Source organism: Emys orbicularis, chromosome 16 (genome assembly GCF_028017835.1).
Source record: "Emys orbicularis isolate rEmyOrb1 chromosome 16, rEmyOrb1.hap1, whole genome shotgun sequence".
In the NCBI taxonomy this organism is placed as follows: Eukaryota; Metazoa; Chordata; order Testudines; family Emydidae; genus Emys; species Emys orbicularis.
The window spans coordinates 12,592,904-12,617,614 of record NC_088698.1 but is presented as its reverse complement, the minus strand read 5'-3'; the positions used below and the strand labels follow the sequence as shown (position 1 = coordinate 12,617,614).

The 24,711-nt window shown below is 47.0% G+C and overlaps 1 protein-coding gene across 2 annotated transcripts in view; it reads right to left on the bottom strand.

Moving 5' to 3' along the window:
* Nucleotides 1–24,711, bottom strand: part of BCR (BCR activator of RhoGEF and GTPase) — a 122,642-nt gene that overhangs the window by 61,512 nt on the left and 36,419 nt on the right. Inside the window, exon 2 of one of the 2 annotated variants that reach the window (XM_065417578.1) lies at nucleotides 1,798–1,982. In XM_065417578.1, the coding sequence (XP_065273650.1) occupies nucleotides 1,798–1,982 (185 nt within the window). The remainder of the gene's footprint in view (nucleotides 1–1,797; nucleotides 1,983–24,711) is intronic. The other variant, XM_065417579.1, reaches the window with a different exon arrangement.

The following is a 24,711-nucleotide window of genomic DNA, read 5'->3' as shown; positions in this document are numbered from 1 at the left end:
GGTCAAATATGTTTTGTGCGCTTGCCTCAGTGCACCACCTTGGGCACTTTATCCTTTGTTACAGTGACACCTTTTCCAAAGCAGCTGCAAGCGCAACCATGATGACAAGTGGCTTTGCAACTTGCAGTAACGAGGGAATTAATGTGGCTGTAAAATATTGTAACAGGGTTGAAATTAACCTCGTAATCCCTGTGGCTGACACTTCCTCACATGTGCTGGCACCAATATCTGCAGATTACTTACAGTGTAATCAGGGTCACTTTAAGGAGCTTTAATTGCAGCTCAGGGTCAGGAGTCTGAGGTAGTGCTGGTGCCCCTCTCTTAGCAGTTTTACTGCGCTGGACAGGAACGAACAATAATTAACACAGCCATCCACTCATCTATGAAGCAACAGGCACAAGCAGATTTCCCCATACTCGATTTATAACAAGCCACTTTGACATCGGCACCTGCAGCAAGTGGTCACTCCAGGAAGTAAAGGAACTCTACCACTGATGCATGTTAGCACTCTTCCCATCAGAATGAAATGACCCAGATGCTCCAGCCGAATATTGCAGGGCTGTCCCAGGATTGTCCGTGCTGGGATTGTCTGTCACAGCCCTCACATCCTTCTAGTTACATTTTTGCTGTCTTTCCCCCTCATATTTAATTTCTGTAATAAGGAGAACCAAGAACTCAAGTATGAATAGAAGCACCATTCCTGATGGATAATGCTGTAGTGACAGCGAGTGTGACAGGGGCCTGACGGGCTACGCTCAGCTCAGCTTTACCTATCCTCCTGAACAAGTGCTTGGGGAAGGACTGCAAATTGGCAGCTTTGAGGTAGGGGGTGGAGGGTGGGAACGCCTTTTGGAAAGTCAGGCTCTGCATCCAGAGTCACAGGACAGGGTGGAACTCCAGGCTGGGGAATTTTCCATTACTCCTCTTTGCCCAAGTCAATAACCCATTTTGATTTCTGATTATAAACATTACATTTGGAAGAAAACCCTTGCTGTCTGCAGCTGCATTTCATTTCTAGTGAGTCACATTGAGCTAACAGTTAAATTTGACTGAACTAGAGTTAATTACCCATTTAGTTATTGGGAGGGGGAGGGGGATTATTAATTCTTTTAAGGTTAAAAAAAACTCCCTCCTGGAAGTGTTTACACATTGGCACAATGGATCCAGTCAGCTCTAAGGTCTATTGCAGGTGGTCACATGAGCAGCTACTGAGTGCACACAGTACATTTTTTAAACGAGAAGCATCTATTTCATATGCACCGTCACCACACTTCAGAGTTTAATCGCATGGCAATTTTAATCCCTGTTGTCCTCCAAGCTTCAAAACTTGACTTTACCTGTCAAAGTCTGAGAGTTACCTGAGCATACTTCACTCCCATCCAACCCCCTCCTGTTCCTCCCTCCCCCAATTTTTTTTGGTCACAAATCATAATTACCATGTACCCCCTCAGCATGTCTTTTTACAGTGTTTGGTCCAAGATCTTCTCTAAAAGCATCAGCTGGTATTTAGAGCTTGATTCTGCAGCCCTTATTCACTGAGTAATCTCATTGATTCAACAGGGTTACTGACTCACAGGAGTGAGGCTGAACAATTGGCCTTAAATTTGTACACACGTTACACATCCATGAAACATGGGATGAACGCTTGAAAGCCACTTTTACCTTAAATGCTCCATTCCTAGCAGGTACCACTATCACATGTCAATCAGTCCTCCTTCCCATGCTAGTCACACACACACACACACTCACTCACTCACTCTGCTGATTCCATGCTCAAAGAGACTAAAAAGGACTCACTGATTTTGTGGACTCCAAAGACCCTGAGGAGAGAGTATCTCGGCTGCCCCGACTCTTGGAACTGAGATGGGGTGACGAGGATGGAGAGTCATCGATGTAGGGCATCATGTCATGGTGTCGCCGCTGTTCTTCGGCACGGTCTGCATCATAGGCATAACTAGGTGGCGTTCCACTGAACGAAGCATCTGTAGAAAAAAGCTTAGCTTAAAAACAGAACTGTGAAGGAGATAAGCATAGGATGAGTCCACTCCCTGCTCCCAACAAGGACACATGCCTTGTCAGTATTCAGCAAATCCACAATTATGGATAGCGAGATACACTTAAGCCTGGGATGGAGCTGTAACAAACTCCCGCTTGTTAAGCAGACACCCTATTCCACTCATTATTAACTGTGGGAAATAAAGCCTTTTCTGATACCTAACATAAATTATTCTTTACTTAATGACAGTTCATATCCCTGGGTTTTGCCCTCATTGCATAATGTTAAATATTAATGCATTTGTGCTTAATGCATAAACGTTCTTTAAAATGTTAAAGAATTCCTAGCAAGGTTCTTGTGGGGTGCCCTCCATGAGTTGCCAATCCATGATTATATCTCTCAGTGCCTCATTTTCATAAGATGAGCATGATGGGTCAGGGCAATGAACCTTGTCCATTTAGCACAATCAATATAGATGAGGCCTCCACGAACGTTAGCAATGATACAGACTTCATAAACTGACATACACTAGGATGGAAATCCAGGGTTTCTCCAGACCTCTCAGCAACAGGAAGACTAGGAAAGAAAGATCTTACGAGCAAAGCGAACAGCCATGCTGCCAAAAACAAACAACCCCAAAAGACCCCTTGGTGGATGTCCCTCCTCCTTAGATTCCTGATTCATTCATCAAGCGTGGGGAGAGTGTGTCAAATTAACCATCATTTGGTGAGAAGCGAGTGAACCTCTGCAGAAAAGGCAGGTGGGAGAACTGTTCTTTGCATCCTGTGCTGGAGGAGGACAGAAAGCTGCTATAAGTGGAGTGTGAAGGCCACACACTGAACACCTTGCCCAACATCTCTGGTGTAGCCTAGAAGTGAATAACTCTAGCTTTAAATACCACACAGAAGACAGATCCTTCTGTTTTGGGGGTATGAGGAGCCCAACTTAAGACTGTGCATTAAATACAGGCTGAAATACAAATAGGACTAAGTTGGACTCTTTTCCACAAAACTATTTAGGCTCTGCCAATGTAATGAGGACAAGCAGCTACCAAATATACCCAGCAATCCCCTGCAACCCCTGACCATGGTGATGTGTAAGAGCCCATAAAACTACACCCCTAAGCACCCATCCAAATTTCCCAGGACAGCTACCTCAAAAAAGGGACAATCCTGGGAAAACCTGGACAGGTGGCAACCCTACATCTCCAAAAAAGTGTGACTCACTCCAGCAAAGGATGCACACTTTGTGTGAGACACAAAATAAACCTTTAGAACTGAGGGGCTTGTTTGGGGTAGGGGGAGTGGGTCTGGGGAATTTATACAAATGATACACTTAAAACCCAACAAATCAACTGTAGAAGTGAACCTCTATACTGTACCAAGCACCAGCCAGTTAAATAACTGTAGTGTCTGAGGCCTGGGCCTCTTAGGTCCTCACAGGCCCATGACAAAAGTTATTTTAATAAAGCCTCAAGAGCCTTGAACCACCAACACCCTTGTGGTTCCACCCTGAGTTCCCCAAGTCCCTGGAGTTTGCTAGACAATGCAAGGACCACAGGAAGGAAAAGTAAAAGCAAATACATGTTCTTTAGAAGGGGCCTTTGCATAGAGGCCTTCCAGAGTCCCCTGGTGCCCAAGCATATGACCCAGTGGAGTTGGTCTGGACAATGGCTGCCAGGGAGGGAATTGTATGTTGGATCAGGAATAGGGTGACCAAACAGCAAGTGTGAAAAATCGGGTCGGGGGCAGAGGGTAATAGGTGCCTATATAAGCCAAAGCCCCAAATATTGGGACTGTCCCTATAAAATTGGGACATCTGGTTACCCTAATCAGGAAAGTCAGTGGGAGTTAAACTCTCTTTTATCCGGTACTTCACCAACCGACAAGCTCTATAAACTGGCATTTCTGATCTGCACTGAAAGTCCGGTTTATAGTGTGGTTGGTGCGGGGCCGGCAGGGGCTGGGGTGTGGGAGGGGCTGCAGGAAGCGCTCTGGGACTGAGTTTGGGTCTGGGAGAGGGCTTGAGAAGTTCAGGGTGCCAGATGGGGGGGGGGGGGGGCACTCACCTCTGGCAGCTCCCCACAAGCAGCTCCCCGTCCTTGCTGTTGCTGGCGGAGGCACGGCCAGGCGGCTCTGCAGACACGCTGCTTCTGTCCGCCCCTCCCCAAGCACTGACTCTGTGGCTCCCAGTCCATTGGCCGGCAATCACGGCCAATGGGAGCTGTGGGGGCCAGCGTCTGCAGACGGAGGCAGCGTGCCTGCTTGCAGAGCCGCCTGGCCGCGCCTCCGCCAGGAGCAGCAGGGACAGGGAACCGCTGGGAGGTGAGCGTCCCCCCATCCGGCATCCTAAGCCCCCTCCCACGCCCCAACCCCTTGCCCTAAACCCCGTCCAGGACCCAAACTCCCTCCCAGAGCCCGTGCCCTGCAGCCCCTGCCCCGTACTCCAAACCCCTCCCTCTGAGTTAACTGGCATTTTTAATGTGTCCCCCCCCGGTTCCCCAGCATGCCGGTTAAAAAAGCTTTTACTGTAGCATCTATCACCATGGTATCTAAAGGCCTCTAATGAAGTTATCTATTTTTTCATGTGGCCCTTGTACAGTTTTCTAGCCTGACAAGTTTGCAAAATATTGTTATTTAGCGTTTCAGACTGGCATTATCCAAACAGAATATCAGCCTCTGTACAGGGCTCTAATCCCATCTTCCTGCCTTTGATTAGGCAAAAGCACTTTCTCCCTCAAAAGTTTCTTCAAGCCACTCACAATCAGACTGCTTTCTCTCACACACACGCACATGCAGAGGTGAGATTGTGCTGCTATGCAGAGCTAGAGGCAGGAATATTTCTTTCATTCCCCATGGCCACACTGGATAATTTACTGTCTACTCCATCATTGCTTACGGAGGAGCTGACTCTGAAATCTTTTGGCATGAGCCTCTCTGCTAATTTATTTTAGAGTGAATCATTGTACTCTCTCTACCCTGCACTCTAGGGAACGGTCTCCCCACCTCTGAGCTCCAGAACTCCCTCTGTCCCACACTGCTCTCTCTCTTTACCCAAATGAAAAGGCAAGGCACAGAACTGGGACTCAGGAGAGCCAAGTTCTAGTCTCAGCTCTACCCCAGGCTTCCTGGGTCACCTTGAACAATTCACTTAACCTCTCTGTATTTCAGCTTCCCCACTGTAAAATGGGTATAATACTGCCCTCTCTCCCTTCCTTGTAGGAGTTTGAATCCATTAGTATTCACAGAGTACTCTGAGATCTGCAAATGGAATGCACTATACAAGCACAAAAATATTCCTAGCTATTCTAGTTATTACTATCCTACCTCTCCTCTCTACTGTTTGTTCTGGGCACTGGGTGCAAACTCATTTGCAGAGTTTTCCACTATCCCAGGGCAGGAGGAGCTTTCTGCTTTTACTCCCCATGTGAGATTACTCCCACCAACAGAAGCAGCATGTTCCTGTACTCAGAGACCACTAGAGAAGGCCTGGTACTGATAATTGAAGCAGATTTGTCCTTTCCCCCCCGTGATTAAAAGGACTGTTGTTGCTAGGGAAACTAGGTTATTCAGATCCCTCAGAACCCAGGTTGGCACAATGTGGCGCAGACTGTGAAGCTTTGAAGTCCTATCCACAAGAGTGGAAAGAGTGTTGAGCGTAGAGGCTAAAGCCAGCAGCACAGATACTTTTCAGATACCGTCAGATACTGCTCTGGATGCTGTTACTGTAAGTGACAAAAGGAGGCAGCAGCTGTGCCCAGGTAAGAAAGCCAGGTTTCTTGCCCAGCATCTCAGGTAGGTGAGGGCTCCCCTTCACACAGTCAGGCAGTGGAGTGGTGTCTCCTTGAGCAATGGGATCTGACATGGCAGCGCATGTTCCACTGTTAAATCCCACTGAGACTCAATCCATTTCCAGTCACAGGCTGGAAGTGTTTGTCTCACTCAGCTCTCTATACCTGAAAGGTACAGCAGCCCGGGAGAGGGGTGGTGAGCAGCAGGGTCTGCCCGCCTCCCCTTCCCACCAGATACTCACCAGTCTGTCAAGAGACAACAGGTCCCAGGAGGTCCCCAATCACCCCAACCAAATCACCATTGGGGTCTCTCCTCCCCAATACAAGGGGCAGTCTATCATAGACTCCTGCCCACTTGGAAGAGCAGCAGCAGGCATGGAGATGAGCCTTCACAGCATCCAGTAGTAGCTGCCAACGCCACCTCATTCACATCCCCTCCGATTACCTCCAGGACTCTAGGGGTGAGAAGGTGGCCTGCCTACCTACCTCCCTTCCATGTACCGGTGACATGCCTTGAGGGCTACTGGGTGGACTACAAAAGCACTTGCTGCTACTCAATTCACTCCACAAACCCCAGGACTCTGGCCTCCATCACCACAAAGTGGCTTAATTGACACTCATCTCATTCTGTCTGCTTTCCAACTGAGCTGAAGAGCCAGTGTTGCCTCCCCCTAGCATCCACCTTCATCCCTCTGACCTGTCTCTCTACCCTGTGCTCTCTCCCTTCTCTGTGCCAGCCATCAGCCCACCTATCTCCTGGTCCTTCTCCTCTTCCAATCTCTCCTGCTCTCTTCATGCCCTCTAACTTCCTTCACTCACCTCTTCTCAGTTACACACACACACACACACACCACCGCCCCTCACCCCAGCACACCTACATTTAGGTACTGAATATGATCTGTAAGGGATTATTATAATAAAGCTAGGTAATTGCATTCTCTTATTGTTACCCTTGTGCTCCTCACTTGTCTTACTCAAGGGGAAAATATGAAAATAAATAATAGGTCTTTAAAAATCAGCTTCATCTCATCTGGAACCACAAATGACTAAAAGATGTCCATCATACTTGAACAGTTACTGCATGGTGTCACTACAAGACAGTTAAGGTTCCTTGGGAACTTGACTGTGCCCTTCCATACCTTAATATAGTTGGATTTATTTCAAGTTTAACCATAACTATGAATTTCCTGGGTTATAACACTTGGTTTTGGGATAACATCCCTGTAAATTTTTTTTACCCTAAAGTTACCAGTCTGTACTCTCAACCTTAACTCCATCTTTAGATTTTTGGTCTGGCAATAAACAGACACCAAAACCAAAACTATAATACACCATCTTCCCACGATGCAAGCTGCTTACGGTCTGGTGTGAGATTCAAACTCAGCACTCAGCTTCCGCAAGAATAACCAGATGTGGAGGCCAACCCATGTTCTGTGAACGCGGCTGTGCAAGGTGCTAGGGAGAGTCACTAAGCACTTTCAGGAGTAACATTAAGCATTTTGTTTGTTTCCCTGGCATTGCTCCCCTAAGTGCAGAAGGAAGGGGCCGATGGTATTCAAGGCTGGTCTACACTGGAAAGGTAGGTCAACCCAGCTATGCCACTCAGGGATATGAAAAATCCCCACCCTGTGCTGACCTAACCCCCAGTGTAGACAGTGCTAGGGTGACGGAAGAACCGCTCCCATTGCAGTAGGGAGTGTCTACCCTGAAGCGCTGCCGCTGTAACATTTTAAATGTAGACTCAGCCTCTGTGCCCCCTACCCCAGCTCAGATTCACACACAACACACACACTGCCAGCCAATCTCTCCCTATAGCCAAGATCAAATATCACAGGGAAAGGGGATGTGTGTTTGCCATGTCAAATCCCAGTGGCTTTATTCTGCTCAGCTGGATGAAGAGAAAGCAGAGATGCTAAACAGATTCAGAGGAGATTCTGCTCCTAGGGCGCTGTATCTCTTCCATAGATAGGGCAAGTGTATTAGCATGTAAAGAAGCTGTTTAGCAAGCTCCACTCACACACAAAAACAAGTTCATTTAGCAGCAAAAATCCTATTAGTTTGCAAATCTATTCTTTAGTATCAGAGGAGCATGAAAGCAGAGAGGCTGAGGGAATGAACATCAGCTTCAAGCCAGCTTGTGGCTTCAAATCCTCTCCCCCCATTACATATAATAAGGAAATGTTATTTTGCTTTCATTATAACAAAGAGGCTTCCTACAATACCACCCTGTCAGGTGTCTAGAGAGAATATCCATGAAATGGGGGAGCACAACCTTTCTAGGGGCCTGGGGCAAGCACAGTGTTCTCATTTTGCTGTGCAGTAGGGTGTGTGCAATGAAGAAAGGTTTACGGTAGAGGAAGACAAGGGTGCTTAGATGGTCCTTCTCAGCTGGGTGGGAACGATATTGTGTATGGAGCATGCAATGTTCCTGGTGCAGCCTGACTGAAACCCTTACACTGAGTTACTTCTATATCCAGAGTTAAACAAGGCAGGGCCAAAAGCAGCTCCACTGTACAATGATGCCAAGCAGCGGTTCCCTACGCACAGTTATGGTACATGAGGGCCTCTGAGCACATATACTTGAAGCCCATCCCCAAGACAGTACTTCTCTTGATGCTGCCAAACAACAGTAATACCCTCAGGGCATGGTGAGCAGAATTTCAATCGTGATTTTAAATCAGCAAGCTAACTTTGGCCAAGCCCTGAGTTAGCTTGGCAACAGTAGTGTGTGTTGTGAAGGAGAGAAAAGGCTCGCACATCTTCAGATTAAACGGTGGTGGAGCATGTGAAGTCTCAACAGTTCACCTTGTACTTGGATGTAAATGTTGCATAGGACCAGAGAATTAATCCTTGTGGAGCTCCACAAGGGAGAGGAATGGTGACAAAGATGCAGTGTCCCTAAACACGTCCCACAGCTAAATCAGCCTCACATAACTGGAGTCACATGAGGGAGGCCAATCATTAGTCTCCATTAGCTGAACCTGGGAGCCCAGCTCTTGGTAGTGGTCGTAACTGGCTCTGCATCATCTCCGGAATATTTGGAAGCTGTGGTCTTTTCTTCTGGATATGCAAAGTCACCACAGTGATCCGCACATTTGTAGTACTGCTGCAATGCTCTTTGTTTGGAGAGAACCTTGAAAAGCCACGCCTAGATGTTGCAGAACGCAGCCACAGTCTTTCTTGGAGACGGCTGGTGATGCCCACACTCCATGGGCTGCCTGTTTGCTAGCTAGTGAGCGACAACATTTTCAGATCAGCATATAAAGCCCAGATTAAGTCTACCTGAGGGAGTGCGTGCTGCTCTATTCATTTCAATTTGTTAGCATGGCAAGCTATACAAATGCAGCCAATGGGGAGAGAGAGAGACTCCTTCAGCTACCTCTCAGAGGTGGGCACTGTCCACCCAGCACAGAGCTGCACAGTGGGTTAGGGGCTACGCCTGTGTCCACTCCTGACTCAAGTGCAGGTTATGTCCCAGCTTCATGCAGTTTCTGCCATTTTCTTCCTTCCTCAGTTTCCCCCTACATCACTTCACAATGAGAGTCCTGATCATTTAAAGAAATCGCTTTCTTGCACTGAAACCACTCACCATCTAGTTACACAGGGCCTGCTCCAAAGCCCTTTAAAGTCAATGTGAACCTTTCCCGTTTGACCATAATCTGGAGAGTGCAGGAGGCAGGGCCTTTTCCATCGAGGCCCATGCCTTTGGAATCCTCCCCAGCTATTCTACATTCCTGGCATCCTTCATGGTTAGACTGGAGACATTTCCATGTTCAGCTTGTACTGGCAGTATGCATTTCAGATGTTCTCAGCAGAGTAAGTGTCAGGAGCTGGACTCCTGTCTAGTTCCTTTCCCATTTCTTGCTCAGGATTGTGCAATCAGGGCAACTTGCCGTCATTTGTTGTAAGTCTAGAAGCTTAATGTAAGTTTTAAGGCACTGGACGCCTGCAACCTGGTCATCAAGAATGGAAAGCCAATTTGACTGCAATGATACATGCATGGGTAGACAGACACACATGCACAAACACACACACAACTGCACACCCTGGAAGCCAATGGGAGTTTTATCACTGACTTCAATGGGAGTAGGAGCAGGACCACAGTGGGTGAGCAGCATCAGTTTCACTAGAGACAGGACAAAAACTAACATGCGGTTATTATTACAAGAGAGACAAAAACAAGCCAGCCCATTTCAGAACAGCAGCAGCTGCATTAGGAACGGAGATAGTTTTAGTTTCCTTTCTGCAAGAAAGTGCCTGGTTTCAAAAAATCCAGTAACTCAAAGCCTAGAGAAAACGGCATGTACTGGCCCCCCACTTTGGAGCTGCTGAGAGTCTCATAGCTGGTGAGGATATATTCTTTGGCAGGACGAGCAGATGAACAGACCAAACAATAACCAGCACGCTGCTCCCTACTGTGTTCCCAGCAGCCCTTTCACAGAGAGCTTCACGTCTCCTCCTAACTTCAAACAAAATACTGCAGTGTCAGCTGCTGGAGAGACCGAAGGGATTAAAAAATGAACAGAAAATAGAACAAGTGCCACAGCAGAGGTTATTTAAAAAAATTAAATAAATAAAAGCTACCACCATGCAGGAGCAGGGCTGCAGTTAACTGGAAACGGCGAGAAATTCCTGCCATGCAAGGGGGAAAGTGTCTGTACGAACACGGGTTTGTTCTAAAGGAACACATGGGTCTGAGAGTCGGGAAGGAAGGTCCCTCCCGCAACAGCGGGGGGGACGTACATTTTATTCAATAACAACATCAACATGACTGATAAGAAAACTAGCTTGTTTCCAGACCTTCAATCTCCATTCCCCATCAGGATCACCTTTGCTCTGCTGGTATTTTTCTAGTCAATGTGGTTAAATTAAAAGGCCAAAAGGCCAATAAAGTTGGACACTATTCCTGTTCAGGCTGTACATCTATACACTGAGATCTTATTTGTATGTAGACTAACAAATAAATAAAATAAACAAACAAAATCACTGATTCATCACCTCTCCTTAGAACAAGCAGCCAGCACTAACTCTAATGTGTCACTGGACAGATAGGTAGGCCCTGTCCGTCTACACCACAATAATAACTCTTTTTGAGCACAGTTGTGACCCAAACATGGTGGAGAGGGAAGGAGAAATTGAATGTGTTATAACAAAGGCAGAAACAGGCAGACTGGACTAGATGACTTCTCAAGGTCCCTTCCAGCCCTACGATTCTATGAAACACATTTTTTAAAGCTGGAAGATGCCTACGGTAGGACATGGCTTCCTACCAGGGTTAACAATGTTTGTTTGTTTTTTGCTTTGCACCAAGGTAAGAGGAGACTGTTATAACATAATTGGGGCCACTCCAAGGTTTGTTCTTAGCCAGTATGTAGTGGCTTCCTTCTTGTTCTCCAGAATCTGTTTTTCATTAACAAAGTAAGGGCAGGTCTACACTTAAAACGCTTCTCCCATCAGTTTAGTTAATCCTCCTCTGCAAGAAGCGGTAGCTGTCTACACTGGTGCTTAGGACAGTACAACTACGTCGCTCAGAGGTGTGGATTATTCACACTCAAGTGATGTAGTTACACCAAAGTAATTCTGTAATGTTAGACCAGGGATAAGTCTCAAGTTGTTACAGCTATGAAGAAAGCCTTGAAAACATGACCTGAGTATAACTAATATAGCCATGTCTGCCTGAGGCTTGGTCTACACTACAGACTTATGTTGGTATAACTATGTCCCTCGGGTGTGAAAAATCCACACCTCCGAGTGACACAGTTATACTGACCCAACCCCCGGTGTAGACAGTGTGATGTCAACAAGAAGGCTTCTCCCATTGACATAGTTACCACCTTTTGGGGAGGTGGAGTACCTAAACCGATGGGAAAAGCTCTCCCATTGGCATAGGTAGTGTCTTCACTACGCGCTACAATGGCACAACTGCATCAGGGCACACCTACACTACAAAATTAAGTCGACCTAAATTACGTTAGCCTACAGCCGCTACAGTAATTACATTGCTTATGCGTGTCGGTCTACACTTTGCTCCTTGTGTCTGTGGTGTGCGTCCTCATCAGCAGCACTTGTACTGATTGTACTGTCAGTGCGGGGCATTGTGGGACGGCTTCTGAAAGCCAGTAAGTCGACGTAAGCAACACAGGGTCTATAATGACATCATATCAACCTAACTACATCAACATTGACTTTTATAGACACTTCCTCAGTTAGGATGACGCAAGGCAGCTTATGTTGACCTAACTCTGTAATATAGACCAGGCCTCAGTGCAGCTTTGCCCCTGCAGTGCTCTATGTGTAGACAAGTCTAAAGACCATGAAAAAACAGCTCTGAAGTGTGAACTGCCCCATTCATTCCAATGGGTGTTCACTCATATGCCAATGAGGGCACTTTAAATGTCAACATGGTTAACTATTCCTCTGCTGCTCAAAGCATGTAAAAAAAAGAGAGGGAGGATCATATTATGAAGATCTACTCAGTCTAGGAAGGAGCCGAGCCCCAGGACTCCAGCAGGGCATTGGGGCCACACCATGGGGGGAAAACAATCTTGAGGAGCTCACAGCCCATGGATTTATCTGAGCCTAAGAGACAGCCAAGCCCAAGGAGGCCAGAGAGCTGCATGATCATATTTTGAATATCTGCACAAGCTACAGAGAATAGCATTTCATTTTGGCATTTTGAATGTGTGGGTCTTACTCCGTGGGCAGAGCTTGGAAGAATACCTTTCCCCACCCCAATTTGAGCCTGGGCCAGTGGGTTATTTCTGTACTGTAGAACTATGAGGTGCAGATGGACGCCCTGATTGTCGGAGCCCTGGGCGCCTGGGACCCCTGCAACGAGCGTGTGCTGCGGACCTGCGGGATCGGTTGACGCTACGCACGTCTCATGCGGCACCTCATGGTCTCAGACGCCATCCGATGGTCCAGGGACATCTACATCGAGCACATCACCGGCCACCGACAGTACCAGGAGGCGTGAGCCAGAGTGACATCGTTCTCCCACTACGAGAAAGGGACCAAGTGACCTTCTCCGTTGGATCATATGAACTGGAACCATAAACTCCCTAAACATTAAATCTCACCAAATGAGGGTCAATCCATCCTCATCATCATATCCACTCATTATAATCCACACCCGAACATAGCCACTTTATGAACTTCATACCCTCATATCTCAATGTCTGTACTTTGACCCATCGACCTTTTACCCCCAATCGGGGATATTGCAGATTATGTATTCCTCAAGCCACTTTATCTTAAACCAAACTTTGCACCCTCTATAATCTGTATGTTATTCCCTGATAACCAGAAACTTCTATGCTCAAACTCTGTTCACTATTTTTTTTTTTAACATCATCTTAATAAAATTTTTAGAGCTGTAGCTTGCCCAGGGGCTACTGTTTCACTTTGAAGGCTTCAAAAGACCATTAAGCTCAAATACCTGTGAGATAAGGACAATCCAAGAGGAGCCCATGTCTTGTGACAACAGAACTCTGGAGGAGATAGGCTAGCAAGGTTTCCTGCTGAGAAAGAGGTCTCTGGGAAGGAAGGCAATGGTTCCACTTTAGCCTGGATACACTTGCAAGAAGCAGCCAAGTAATAACCTAAGCAATATGACATTGGTGAGGAGAGACTGCATTTGACAGAGAAGCCCAAGCTAGATATTGTATAGAAGCAGCTTCAGGGGCGGGGGATGCGTCTTCAGCCCACAGCCTTCATCTGGAGGAGGGAACACACTACACCGTTCTGCAGTGTTGCTGATGAGGAGTCCCCTTTTCCAGGGTCTGCAAGTACAAGGCTCCAACAGGCAGAGTCAAGGTGTAACAGCCCACATAAATAATGTAATAACAAAGCTTTGTCCGATTTCCAAAAGGGCATCCACAGAGTAAAGCGGCCTGCGTGGATGCTAGCACTAAAAGCGCAGTTGCTGAAGCTGCCCCATGTCAGCCAGTCACACACTAGTTCCAAGTAGTATTCCTGCACAAAGGCCAGGTAGAAAGCCCATGGTCTCATTTTCAAATATACTGAGCTCCCACATTCCCCACTAACTTCAACAAGAGCTGTGAGTGCTCAGCACCACAAGCATATAGACTGCATGCTGATCTAGGACCAGCGAGGCAGGAGAGGTGGTACTGGGATTAGAGACTGGCTGTCTGAGCACACAGACCACAGCTGATTTCCACGTGGCTGGCTCTACAAGAGCTGCAGTTCAGAAGCTACAGGTGGTGTAGGGGAAGGGAGAAAAGTGTGAGAGGGAATTACCTGTGAAAACACAAGCAAGCTGCTCTCCTTGCTGCAGGCCCCACACAAGCCTTTGTGTTACAGTCCACTGAGGATTGTTAGTAACAAAGAAACACAATACAGGGCTAGTCACAAGGGAAACAACTTTTCAAGTGATTTTTGACTTGTCTGGAAGATCTCCCTTTCCTTTCCCCTAAGCTGATGGTGATTTACTAGAGGATTCCCTGGTACCAGGTGCATGAAAAATGTCAAGATCGACTATGCATGTTGTGTGAATGCGAGAGAGATGAATTATCTGGGGTAATTTCACATTGGCTTTTGCTCAGGAGGAGGGTCCAGGGGTGGTGGTTGTGGGAGTTTGTAATTACTGTCACCCCAACCTTCCATTTCTCTTCTCATCTCATCTCCTGACCCAGGTCTGAGCCAGCAATCCAGCTTGTAGAAGAACACAACAAGAGCTTCTCTGTGACCTGGCACTTACTCTTTTTCAGCCCCTGTAATGTCCTGAGGATAGCCCCTCCACATTCCGGAGCAGGAACTGGCTCTTCCAATGAACAGATTGGCACCCAGAAAATCCTCCCCAGGTTTCACACTGAGCCCAGAGCATTGTTTGGACAAGATTTTGAGAGTTCAGGGAGGGACATGTGGATACTCATGGCACAATGAATAGGGCCCGACCAAATTCATGGCCATGAAAAACGCATCACGGACCATGAAATCTGGTCTTTTGTGTGCTTTTACCCTGTGCTACACAGATTTCACGGGGGAGACCAGTGTTTCTCAAATTGGGGGTCCTGACCCAAAAGGGAGTTGCAGGAGGGTTGCAAAGTTATTTCAGGGGGGATCGCAGTGTTGCCACCCTTGCTTCTGCACTGCTTTCAGAGCTGGATGGATGGAGAGCGGTGGCTATTGGCCGGGCCCCAAGCTCTGAAGGCAGCGCCCTGCCAGCAGCAGTGCAGAAGTAATGGTGGCAATACCATACCATGCCACCCTTACTTCTGCACTGCTGGCTTCAGAGCTGGACGGCCAGAGAGTAGCGGCTGCTGACTGAGTACCGCGACTCGCCCAGCTCTAAAGGCAACACCATACCAGGCCATCCTTACTTCTGTGCTGCTGCTGACAGCAGCTCCACCTTCAGAGCTGGGCCCCAGGCCAGCAGTCACCGCTGTCCAGCTGCCCAGCTCTGAATGCAGCACCGCTGCAAGCAGCAGTGTAGAATAAGGGTAGAAGTACCGCGACCCGCCCACAACTCCTTTTTGGGTCTCGACCCCTACAATTACAGCACCATGAAACTTCAGATTTAAATAGCTGAGATCATGAAATGTAGTTTTTAAAATCCTATGACCATGAAATTGACCAAACTGGACCGTGAATTTGATAGAGCCCTAACAATGAATGATAAAGCTCTTCGCTGTTAATACCTCAGTTCAAGTCCCCGTGCTTTAAGCTGCTCCCCATAACCCGGGTCACAACAATACTTTCCAGCAGAGCTCAAAGCACTTTTCAAATGTTAATTAAGTCTCAAACCCTTGTTTGAGAGGTACTTTTATTATTAGGCTCATTTTATGGGTGGGTAAACTGAGGCAGGAAGCAAGAAGGGACTTATCCAAAGTCACACGGCAAGCAGGTGGCACAGCTGGAAATGGGACCCAGGAGTCCTGGCTCTTATTCCCCACGATCTAACCACTAAACAAACACCACTGACTTCCAGACCAGATACTTTAAACACAACACTGTCAAGAGAAACATCTCTGATTTGTTTTAAAAATAGCTTCTTCCTGCCTTTCCACTGGCCTCCCACTCCCTCTTCCCATTGGAGACGGTGAGTCCTTCCCTGGGAGTAAACACTGAGAATCCAGAAGGACTAAGCTGCCATAATCACCAGGATCTGACACTAGCACTTAAGGCCTGTTTCTAATTTCAAGCCTAAACAAATCAATTATTCACCACAGTAATGACCTACTTAAGACAATCAGGGCTGGGATCCGCCATGAGCAACATTTTGCTCCAGAACAAGTGGATTTAATAAGGAAAATAAACAGGTAGAGTTAGAGCAGCTCCTGTCAGGCTGCCACTGTATCAGCCACTAACCTGAGCCGTTAGAGGAGCTTCTAACAAATAGCCCAAGGCAGCTTACCCAGCAGGCAGGAACTGGACACCATCTCCCATTGTTTCAGTCACCAATCAGCAGCTCCTCCTTCCACTCACTCCGGCACCCCATGAGGGCGCTGGAAAGAGTCTGCAGACTGCCAGAGCAGTGAACAGATCAAACGATTGTGACAGGTGCTTAATCATCATCCTTGTCATTGCTACCTCTTGGTTGCTCAGCACTGGACAACATTCAATCCCAAGTTTTGGCAGGCAGAAGCAACCCCAAATCCGCGGGTGGCTAAGAAGAGAAACCTTAATAGGGCACCTGCAGCTACTAACGACAAAACCCAAAAATGGCAGCCAAGGAACGTGATGGCTCCCACAGCACTGCCAGAGACCGTGAGTGATACACAGGGGCCTGGATTTCTAACACAAGGCAAAACATTACCAAACTGAGTTCACCTCGTACACGACCCTATTGCAAATAAGCATGTGCCCCAGCACCCTGACTACACAGCCCGGGAAAAGGGAAAGGGCTGAAATGACCCCAGTCCTGTGGGTCAGCAAAGTCTGCAAGATGCAGAAACAATCTGACATGACTTTCTACTACACTTGGTTTCTGACCTGGCGGACCATTTTAAAGGGGGTGTGGTGGAAAAGGTGCTCCTGAAATGATCAGCCAGACACAAAATCACTTGGATATCCCATGCAGTGCCATCTGTATGCATACACCTAATCCTCTTGATGATAACATGCTACGCACCAAGAACCATCATCACACTCCTGCGCTTAGCACAGCTGTGGCTGGCTGGCAACTCTAAAGGCCAAGAGCCTTGTATCTTTGTTCCCATTATAGAATATTTATTTACTTATTTTAATCACCCCTCTTTCATACAGCAGTTGGATGCACTTTGAAGTATTCCACTAGGACATAGAAAACCTCTGCCCTCTTTTAAACAGAACAAATGTAAAATCAGAAGCAAATAAACACAGCCAGGGGAAAAAATAAAGGGACACTTGTGCAAAGATGCTATATTTAGGCCCTGCTTTACTAGGACTCTTACAGAAACTTGGTCAAGCCTTAAAGCTTCAAGCTATTTGATGCAGCCCTGAAACAGCAGTTCTGACACTCGGCTGCAGGGAGCCAATACTGTTCAGCAGCACAGGGTCTTGTTCCCTGCATAGCCTCTGTGTACAGCTACATTTCCTGGGATTAATACTACACTTTCACTTGCAGCAGCATTTTTAACAGCAACGGCTATGTTGTCTTGCAAAAAAGCTAATGTCACGCTGAGGTGTATTAACAGGAGCGTCGTATGGAAGACACAGGAGGCAATTGTCCTGCGCTACTCGGCACTGGTGAGGCCTCCACAGGAGTACTGTGTCTGGTTCTGGGCACCCCCCTTTAGGAAAGATGTGGACAAATTGGAGAGTCCAGATGAGAGCTACGAAAAAGTGATAAAAGTTTAGAAAATCTGACCTGTGAGGAAAGGTTTAAAAAAAAAAAGGGGGGGGGGGGCATGTTTAGTCTTGAGAAAAGCAGACTGAGGGGGGACCTGATAAACAGTCTTCAAGTATATTAAGGGCCATTATAAAGAGGACGGTGATCCATTATTCTCCATGTCCACTGAAGGTAGGACAAGAAGTAACGGGCTTCATCTTCAGCAAGGAAGATTTAGGTTACATATTAGGAAAAACCTCCTAACTATAAGGAAAGTTAAGCCCTGAAATAGACTTCCAAGTGAGGCTGTGGAATCTCGGTCACTGGAGATTGTCCAACCTGTTCTTAAACACCTGTCAGGGATGGACTAGGCATACTCAGTGATGCCTCAGTGATGGAGGATGGACCAGAGGACCTCTGGAGGTCCCTTCCAGCCCTACATTTCTATGATTCTGACACGTCACATGAGAGTTGGAGGACTGGCGAAGATGGCAGGGCTCGTGTGTTGTTTGAAAACTATGATAGAACCTAGTGGCCCCGGTCAAGGCCTCACTGTGCTAGGTACTGTATGCACACATAACAAAAGACGGGCTCCACCCCGAAGAGTTAGGTTTAGTCTGAACCAAAGAAAGCCAAGAGCTTAACTTTAAATACTTTCTACTTTCCAGTGGGTCAGAGCCATTAATTATTTCCATAGCCCCAGAGATAATCTATGTAAAGCACCATGCCTATTTATTACAATTCATATAAATGCACCCATCCAGCACTCTGGGCACACATTCAGTTGTAAAAACCATACACAGCAATTGGCAGTCTTGGACAAAAAGAAAAGTTAAATTAAGCCACACAGATACCCCTCCCAGACTTTTCCCCAGAAGTAAAGTCTCTCTCACCTCACCCCCAACTATTCAACCAAAAACAAAACAAAAAACAACCCATGGAAAAACAGACAGACATTGCACCCTGTCCTGGGAAGGTGAACAAATTTAGGCTCCTGACATAGAAATAAGCAAGGGGGGGAAAGTTTCCAAAGATGCCTACCTGACTCAGGAGCTTAAGTCTCATTTTCCAAAGTCACTTGGGTAAAATTTTCAAAAGCACTTAAGGACCCTGTCTTAAGAGACTTGCAATCTAACTGCAGACACTGAGTATAACAGGTCTTAAATATGCAATGAGTAAAAAACATCACTTGGTAAGGGTGGGAGGGGAAACAGATGGCAAACAGGGGGAGAGAAGGTTCTCAGACTTTTTTTTTTTTTTGGTACACTCAGTTACAACCGTTTGAGTTGTCATTTTCGTGGTAGTGAATTTCTAACCCCATCCATGGTTGGACACTGGTGAGGCAACAGGTAAGAACAGCCCCTCCATCCCAAAGCTAGTGTTGGCGGAGGGTCTCTGCAATCACACTAGTTTATGGAGGATACATTTTCTGTTAGTGGAAGGAATACAGCATTGGCCAATAAATCCAGCTGTGCTGAACGGTAATTTTGCCCTCAGTTGGATTTGCAGGAATATCCTGTTTTTGTTTACGAGACACAAGGGAGAAAATACAAAGTGTTGCCCCTTCTTTATACCTTCAAACATAGCAGCCAGGAAACAAACACTCAAGGGACCCACAAGAGCCTGCACAGACGACCCAGGCTCATTAATGGATCTTAATAGCTTCTTTTGTTCACAAGGGTGAAAGCAGAATTCATTGTGCAAGGTGATATCCACGTGAGTGGAGCTACGGTGCCTTTCTACCTACCAACTAACTCAAGGCAGGCTGACCCATAAACCTTCCTGGTGCACCTTTGTTAGGAAGCACCCTCCAGCATGAATGGGAAAAACTACACTCCACTGAGGTTAGAGTGTCCCATCCCACATGTGACCAGCAGCTGATCCATTGTGAAGCTTGGGCTGGGGAGGAGGTGCAAACATATCTCACCCTGGTGATCCATTTCTAAAGGAAGCATCAGTTGCAATGTTAGCTAGACATGGTCTCTAAGTATACAACGTCACACACTAGTTAATGTCTCAAGGTCCCATTCCCAATTGGCTTGCTTCATCTAATGCTCCCCACCCAGATTATAGGCAAGCCAGTGGACCTTAAAGCAAGGCCCTTCCTCCAAAGTTTCCCCAAGGGGGTTTATCCTTCAGAGTGCAATTACACAGAGATCTCACACTGCTGCTCTGCCTCATATAGGAGAGGCAAGTCCCAGGAGCAGAGGCTGTGGGAATGGAACAGGGCTTCTCAGGAGCTGAAGTGCTCACATAAGGGACATTCAGTAGGTAACCACAAAGTGCTGTTGCTGCTGCCGTTTCTCGGTTACCTGGGTTTTAGCACAATGTATGAGCCTGCAACCATGGCAGTTCCCTCCCGCAGGGGAAGATGAGCACTGATGGGTCTCTAGAGAACAGCAGCCGTTACTCCCTCTCCGAACAGCTTCTGGGAAGCAGAGGCCAAGGGGTGAAAAGCAATATTTAGAAACAGCAGGAGCTGCAGCACAGCCGCCTCATGGTGCACAGACTTCTCTAAAGGGATTACGGACTATCAGCCACTCTCAGAGGGGGCTCTTTATGCCAGCCTGGCACCTCTCCAGGAAAAGCTGGGTAACAGAGGCATAACAACCCAGCACACTCTAGTCAAGAATGATCCCCCTTTGAGGATCCGGGAAAAGCAGTCAGTACAGCAGGGGGTCTTGCTAAATGAGAGTATTAACACTGCAAATGCCAGCTATCAGCTGAACAGCTCTTAACCCAACAGTGCTCATTGATGAGGGAGATTATCGCTTCCTCCTGCCCTTTGGGTAGGCATGTGGGACCGGGGAACTTTATGCTCTCAGGGCACTCACTGTAGATGGCCACATGCCTCAGCACTGCCAGGATGTGTGTGTTTTTCCACCCAGTTTAATGAGATGTTTCGGCAGGTGGGTGGAAATCGCAGTCAGGAGAGTGGGAATGCAGGCATCACACACCTTGACCATATTCACCAACCGTGGTGCGCCGCAAATATTTCGAGAGTGAGCCTGGGGACAGGGACCACAACTCCACAGCCCCCTCCAAAATTTGTAACTGTGAACCTTAAAATATGCAGTTTCCAGCACTGTAGAAAGTCTCTCATCCAGACATGATCTAGGCCCTGACTCCCCTTTCAAGAACATAAAAAAGTCCTGAATTAATGGCCTTCTCTCCAAGCTACAAATAGAAACGGTCCCACTCCAGGATTCTCCTGAGATTAGAGCAGCCTCACCTCTCGCTACTGCTTCTTCCTACCTGGTATGTAAAGCAGCCGGGCCTGGCTGCCCATGACCTCCCACATTCTTAGCCCTTTCCTACTTGGCCCCTGAATCCTCCCAACAAGCACAGGACAGGGAAGGGTTTCTGAGTCTGAATATTCTCACCCCAGTGTCCAGAGTCCACAAGACCCAGCTGGGTACTATACTCCATCACAGTACCCAAAACCAGGCTGAGGCAAAAGGGCACAGTGCAGGCTGCCTGGCAGGATGCTGCACTTTTATCAGAAGTACGTTCTGCACAGAGAGCATTACAAAAGGCTCTTGGCCTCCTTGGAAGCCCACTAAAAATTCTCTCCTCCTACTGAGCGCTGGTCACATGATACAGAGATCCCGAGAATGCTCCAGCGTGGGTACAGCACACAGCCCTCCACATCTGAAGGCCTGTGAACAATGGGAGGCCATGGTTGTATTGCTTGTCAGAGAGCTGCAGGCACTGTGCACTCAGCTCAGCCAGTTATGTGGTTATGCGCCTGGTCTCAAAACACCATATTCCCTTTTCCATCATACCAAACGGCCAAAGTGAGGGGCCCAAACACTGTATGTAAGATATATATTTAAAGCAAAAAAAAAACAAAAAAACACATGCAGCCACAAATAGAGCCTTTTATGTCAGGTCTCAGACCATCTGGCTGCTGGATATTTTAAATCTTTTTCTCCACTGCCTGTGGTTAACCAAGTTCAATATGAGAAGAGGAGGGAACGGCCTCGGGTAACTCACTACTTAGCTTCTGCTTTAAACGGCAACAGCTTCCAATTTTGCTTCACCAAGTGGAACCGAATAGCATTTCCCATCACCACAATCATTTACTTCATATAGTTAGTTACTTACAATCCACCAGCAGGGCTGGTTTTCACGGCCTTTTCCTGGTTTCCAGCACTGATCTCCCCCTGGTCTCATGCTAGAGTGAAGACAAGTGCTCCTCCCCAAGAGAAAAACCTCTCTCTCTCGAATTACAAAAACCCATGAGAATTGTCCTGTCAAGACACTGAACAAGACCTTGGTTGAATCAATCATCTGCTGCTATAAGTTCTATGTAACCATTTGGAGGGAGGAAGTTGAGATTTCTTGGCTGCCATCACCTTAGAAGCCTGGACCACACACACAGGAGATGAAAAGGGAAGAAGAGATGAACCTGGGCTCCTGACAGGCAGGTGCACTCGCTAACGGTAGGGCTGTTACAATAATTCAGTTGTTACAATGGGAAACCATTCCACCCATGGAACATCATTCTTCCCACAGGCGAAACATCTACACAGACACTGACGTTCTTTCAACATTTCCACCCCAAAATGCCAGTATTTCATACCTAGACAATTTCCTGGTGAACCGCGTGCTAGCCTGGACTCCGCAGGAAGTCTGCACTATCGAAGCACCTTTGTAAGCGCCTGCTGCACTTGAGAAAAGAAGAGACACAAAAGATGTGAATGACTGTGTGGGGGCACACATTTAAGGCTAGTTTGCTAACATGTTACCTGGCTTGTTTACTAGCTACTGCCAAGACAGGCAACAATTCACTTACATATGTGTAGTGCGGAAACAACATCAGTTTTCCAGCACATGGCATGGGCACAGGACAGAGCAGCCTGTTGCCAGAATTCAGCATGACGGCCACATGTCTCTGGTATGCCCATCTCTCCTAAGGAGGGTGGGGAGGGAATTCAAAACAATGATAAAATCAGAGCAGCTGGGTTACTGGCACAGAAAATTCACTCAAGAGAGAGAGAACAAGAGGAGATGGCTTCCCTAAAAATGACAGCTGGCGAAGGGGGAACCTCCTGGCATGTGGGAAAACAAGACAGGAAGCAGCTTCCAGACTCCCTAGACTGCTGGAGACTAAGAGTGCCCCAGGAGCTGGTACCCAGTCACAACTAACATTAAAACACTATACAAGCAACCACTCTAGCCTGGAGATAAACAGAACCTCCCACCACCCCTCATGGTCAATATCATTTGTGAGAGTGAAGTTCATCACAAGTTCACTATTCCATAGTCTAACCCCATCAGAACGAAGAACTTCTCAGCACCCTGCAGACATGCACAGCAGACTCTACTGTTCAGTCAGTGGTACCCGGTGAGCAGCCTCCTTCCTACTGAGAGCAACCTCAGATTCCATTTTATGACACAAAATGGAAAGAAGGAAGAAGGCCACTTGACTCCTTCTCTACCAAGTCCATCATCATCCCAATTTAATCGTTGTGAAAGCCTGGAATCTCTCCATGTAAGTTGTGCAGACAGTGCCAAGGTTGGAACTTCTGGTATGGCTGTGATATCTCCGCACATTTATACATACCCCTCACAAACCAAGCACACGTGCTGGAACAATCTGGGGTGTACTGAAAGGTACTCCAGAAAAAAAGCAAAGTGACAGGAAACCATGAAATAAGGGTGAGCTAGTGAGACAGGCTCACAAAGGGACAGGTTGATGGAAGGAGTATGGGATTAGCTCGGCACGCTGGCACCAGGACATATAGCCCAAGCATTGCAAAGTTGTATTAAAAAGTCTCTCAATCCCTCTCAACTCTCTACAGGAAACGCAACAAAAAGTAATGCTTTGTGCAAGTGTCCTTACAAATAAAGGGGGTCCACGTTGTCAGAGCTTGCCAAGACAGACTATTAGGACAATTCAGGATGCAAAATCCTTCTCTCTCTTCTTGTCCCTCATTGTTTAGGCTTTTATGTCACAGTACTTTCTGTCTGCTGGGGAAGCAGCCCAGGTATCTTCATGTGAACAGGCACAAAGTATCCAACAGCACTAATTTCTCATTTCCTTTGATCGCTCAATAAATCTGATTTGTATTATGTTTAACTTTCCTTTCTTTTATCAAGATGCATGTAATAGAATCTAGTCATGCAGGCCATGACTAGAGAGACCGTTATATAGATTTTACAGCAGCGGATCGGGAGTCAGGACCCCGGGGCTCTATCCTGCCTTGGCCACTAACTCAATGTATGATTCTGGGCAAGTCACAGTCTCTCCATACCTCAGTTTCCTCATCTTTAAAATACAGATAATGCCTACTTCATAGAAGTGTTTAGAGGCTTGGGTAGTTAACATTTGCAAAGTTCTCGGATGTCCTTGGATGAAAGAGCCCGTAGGAGGACAGCAAAATAGTTTTTAGGGTAATAGAACTATTAACCTAACAAACCTTCGGTTAACCATCAGCTGAAAACTTACAAAGCTTATGAGAGGCTTTGGTAAGGGATATATGCTACCCTGTGTCACAAGTATGAGAGGGACTGACTGATTTGATAGCACAGAGAGAAATGTGAAGCAGCATGTAGGAATAGATGTTAATTCACTCTGTTAATTAATGAACGTTAATTCCCAATTCAGAAATCAGTTAAAAAAAAATGCAAACAGCAGAACATGAGGCTCACATGAGGCTCACATAAGCCAAAGCCTCATACCATAAGGCTGCCCATACAGCCACGCCCAGTAGTCACAAATCCTTTACCATCCATCCTAGAAAACCTGGTACTAGGAAGGAGCCACAATGGGCTGTTAGCGACCATCTGGCAGATCTGCCACCCAACAGGGCGTGCAGAGAAGGGCAGGGCTGAACTACAGACATACAATCTCTTTGGACTTTGAGACATCGTAAAGAGCAACGTGTCATTTGTTCCACATCAGCCTGCAGAAGAACAACCGAGACTAGAGCTACAAAGCATAATGAGAGATGAAGAGGAGTGCCTGCCTCTCCTGTGCAACTGACCCCTGGCCAGTCACACTTTGCCACACTGAAAGCACCCACCCATGCTGCATTACCCCAGAGCCAATAAGCAAAGCATCTCCAAAATCATATTCCCATACAGAGTGCACCCACCCTCACAACAGCTACTTCCCTCCAATCACATTCTGCAACAGTAAGAGAGCCC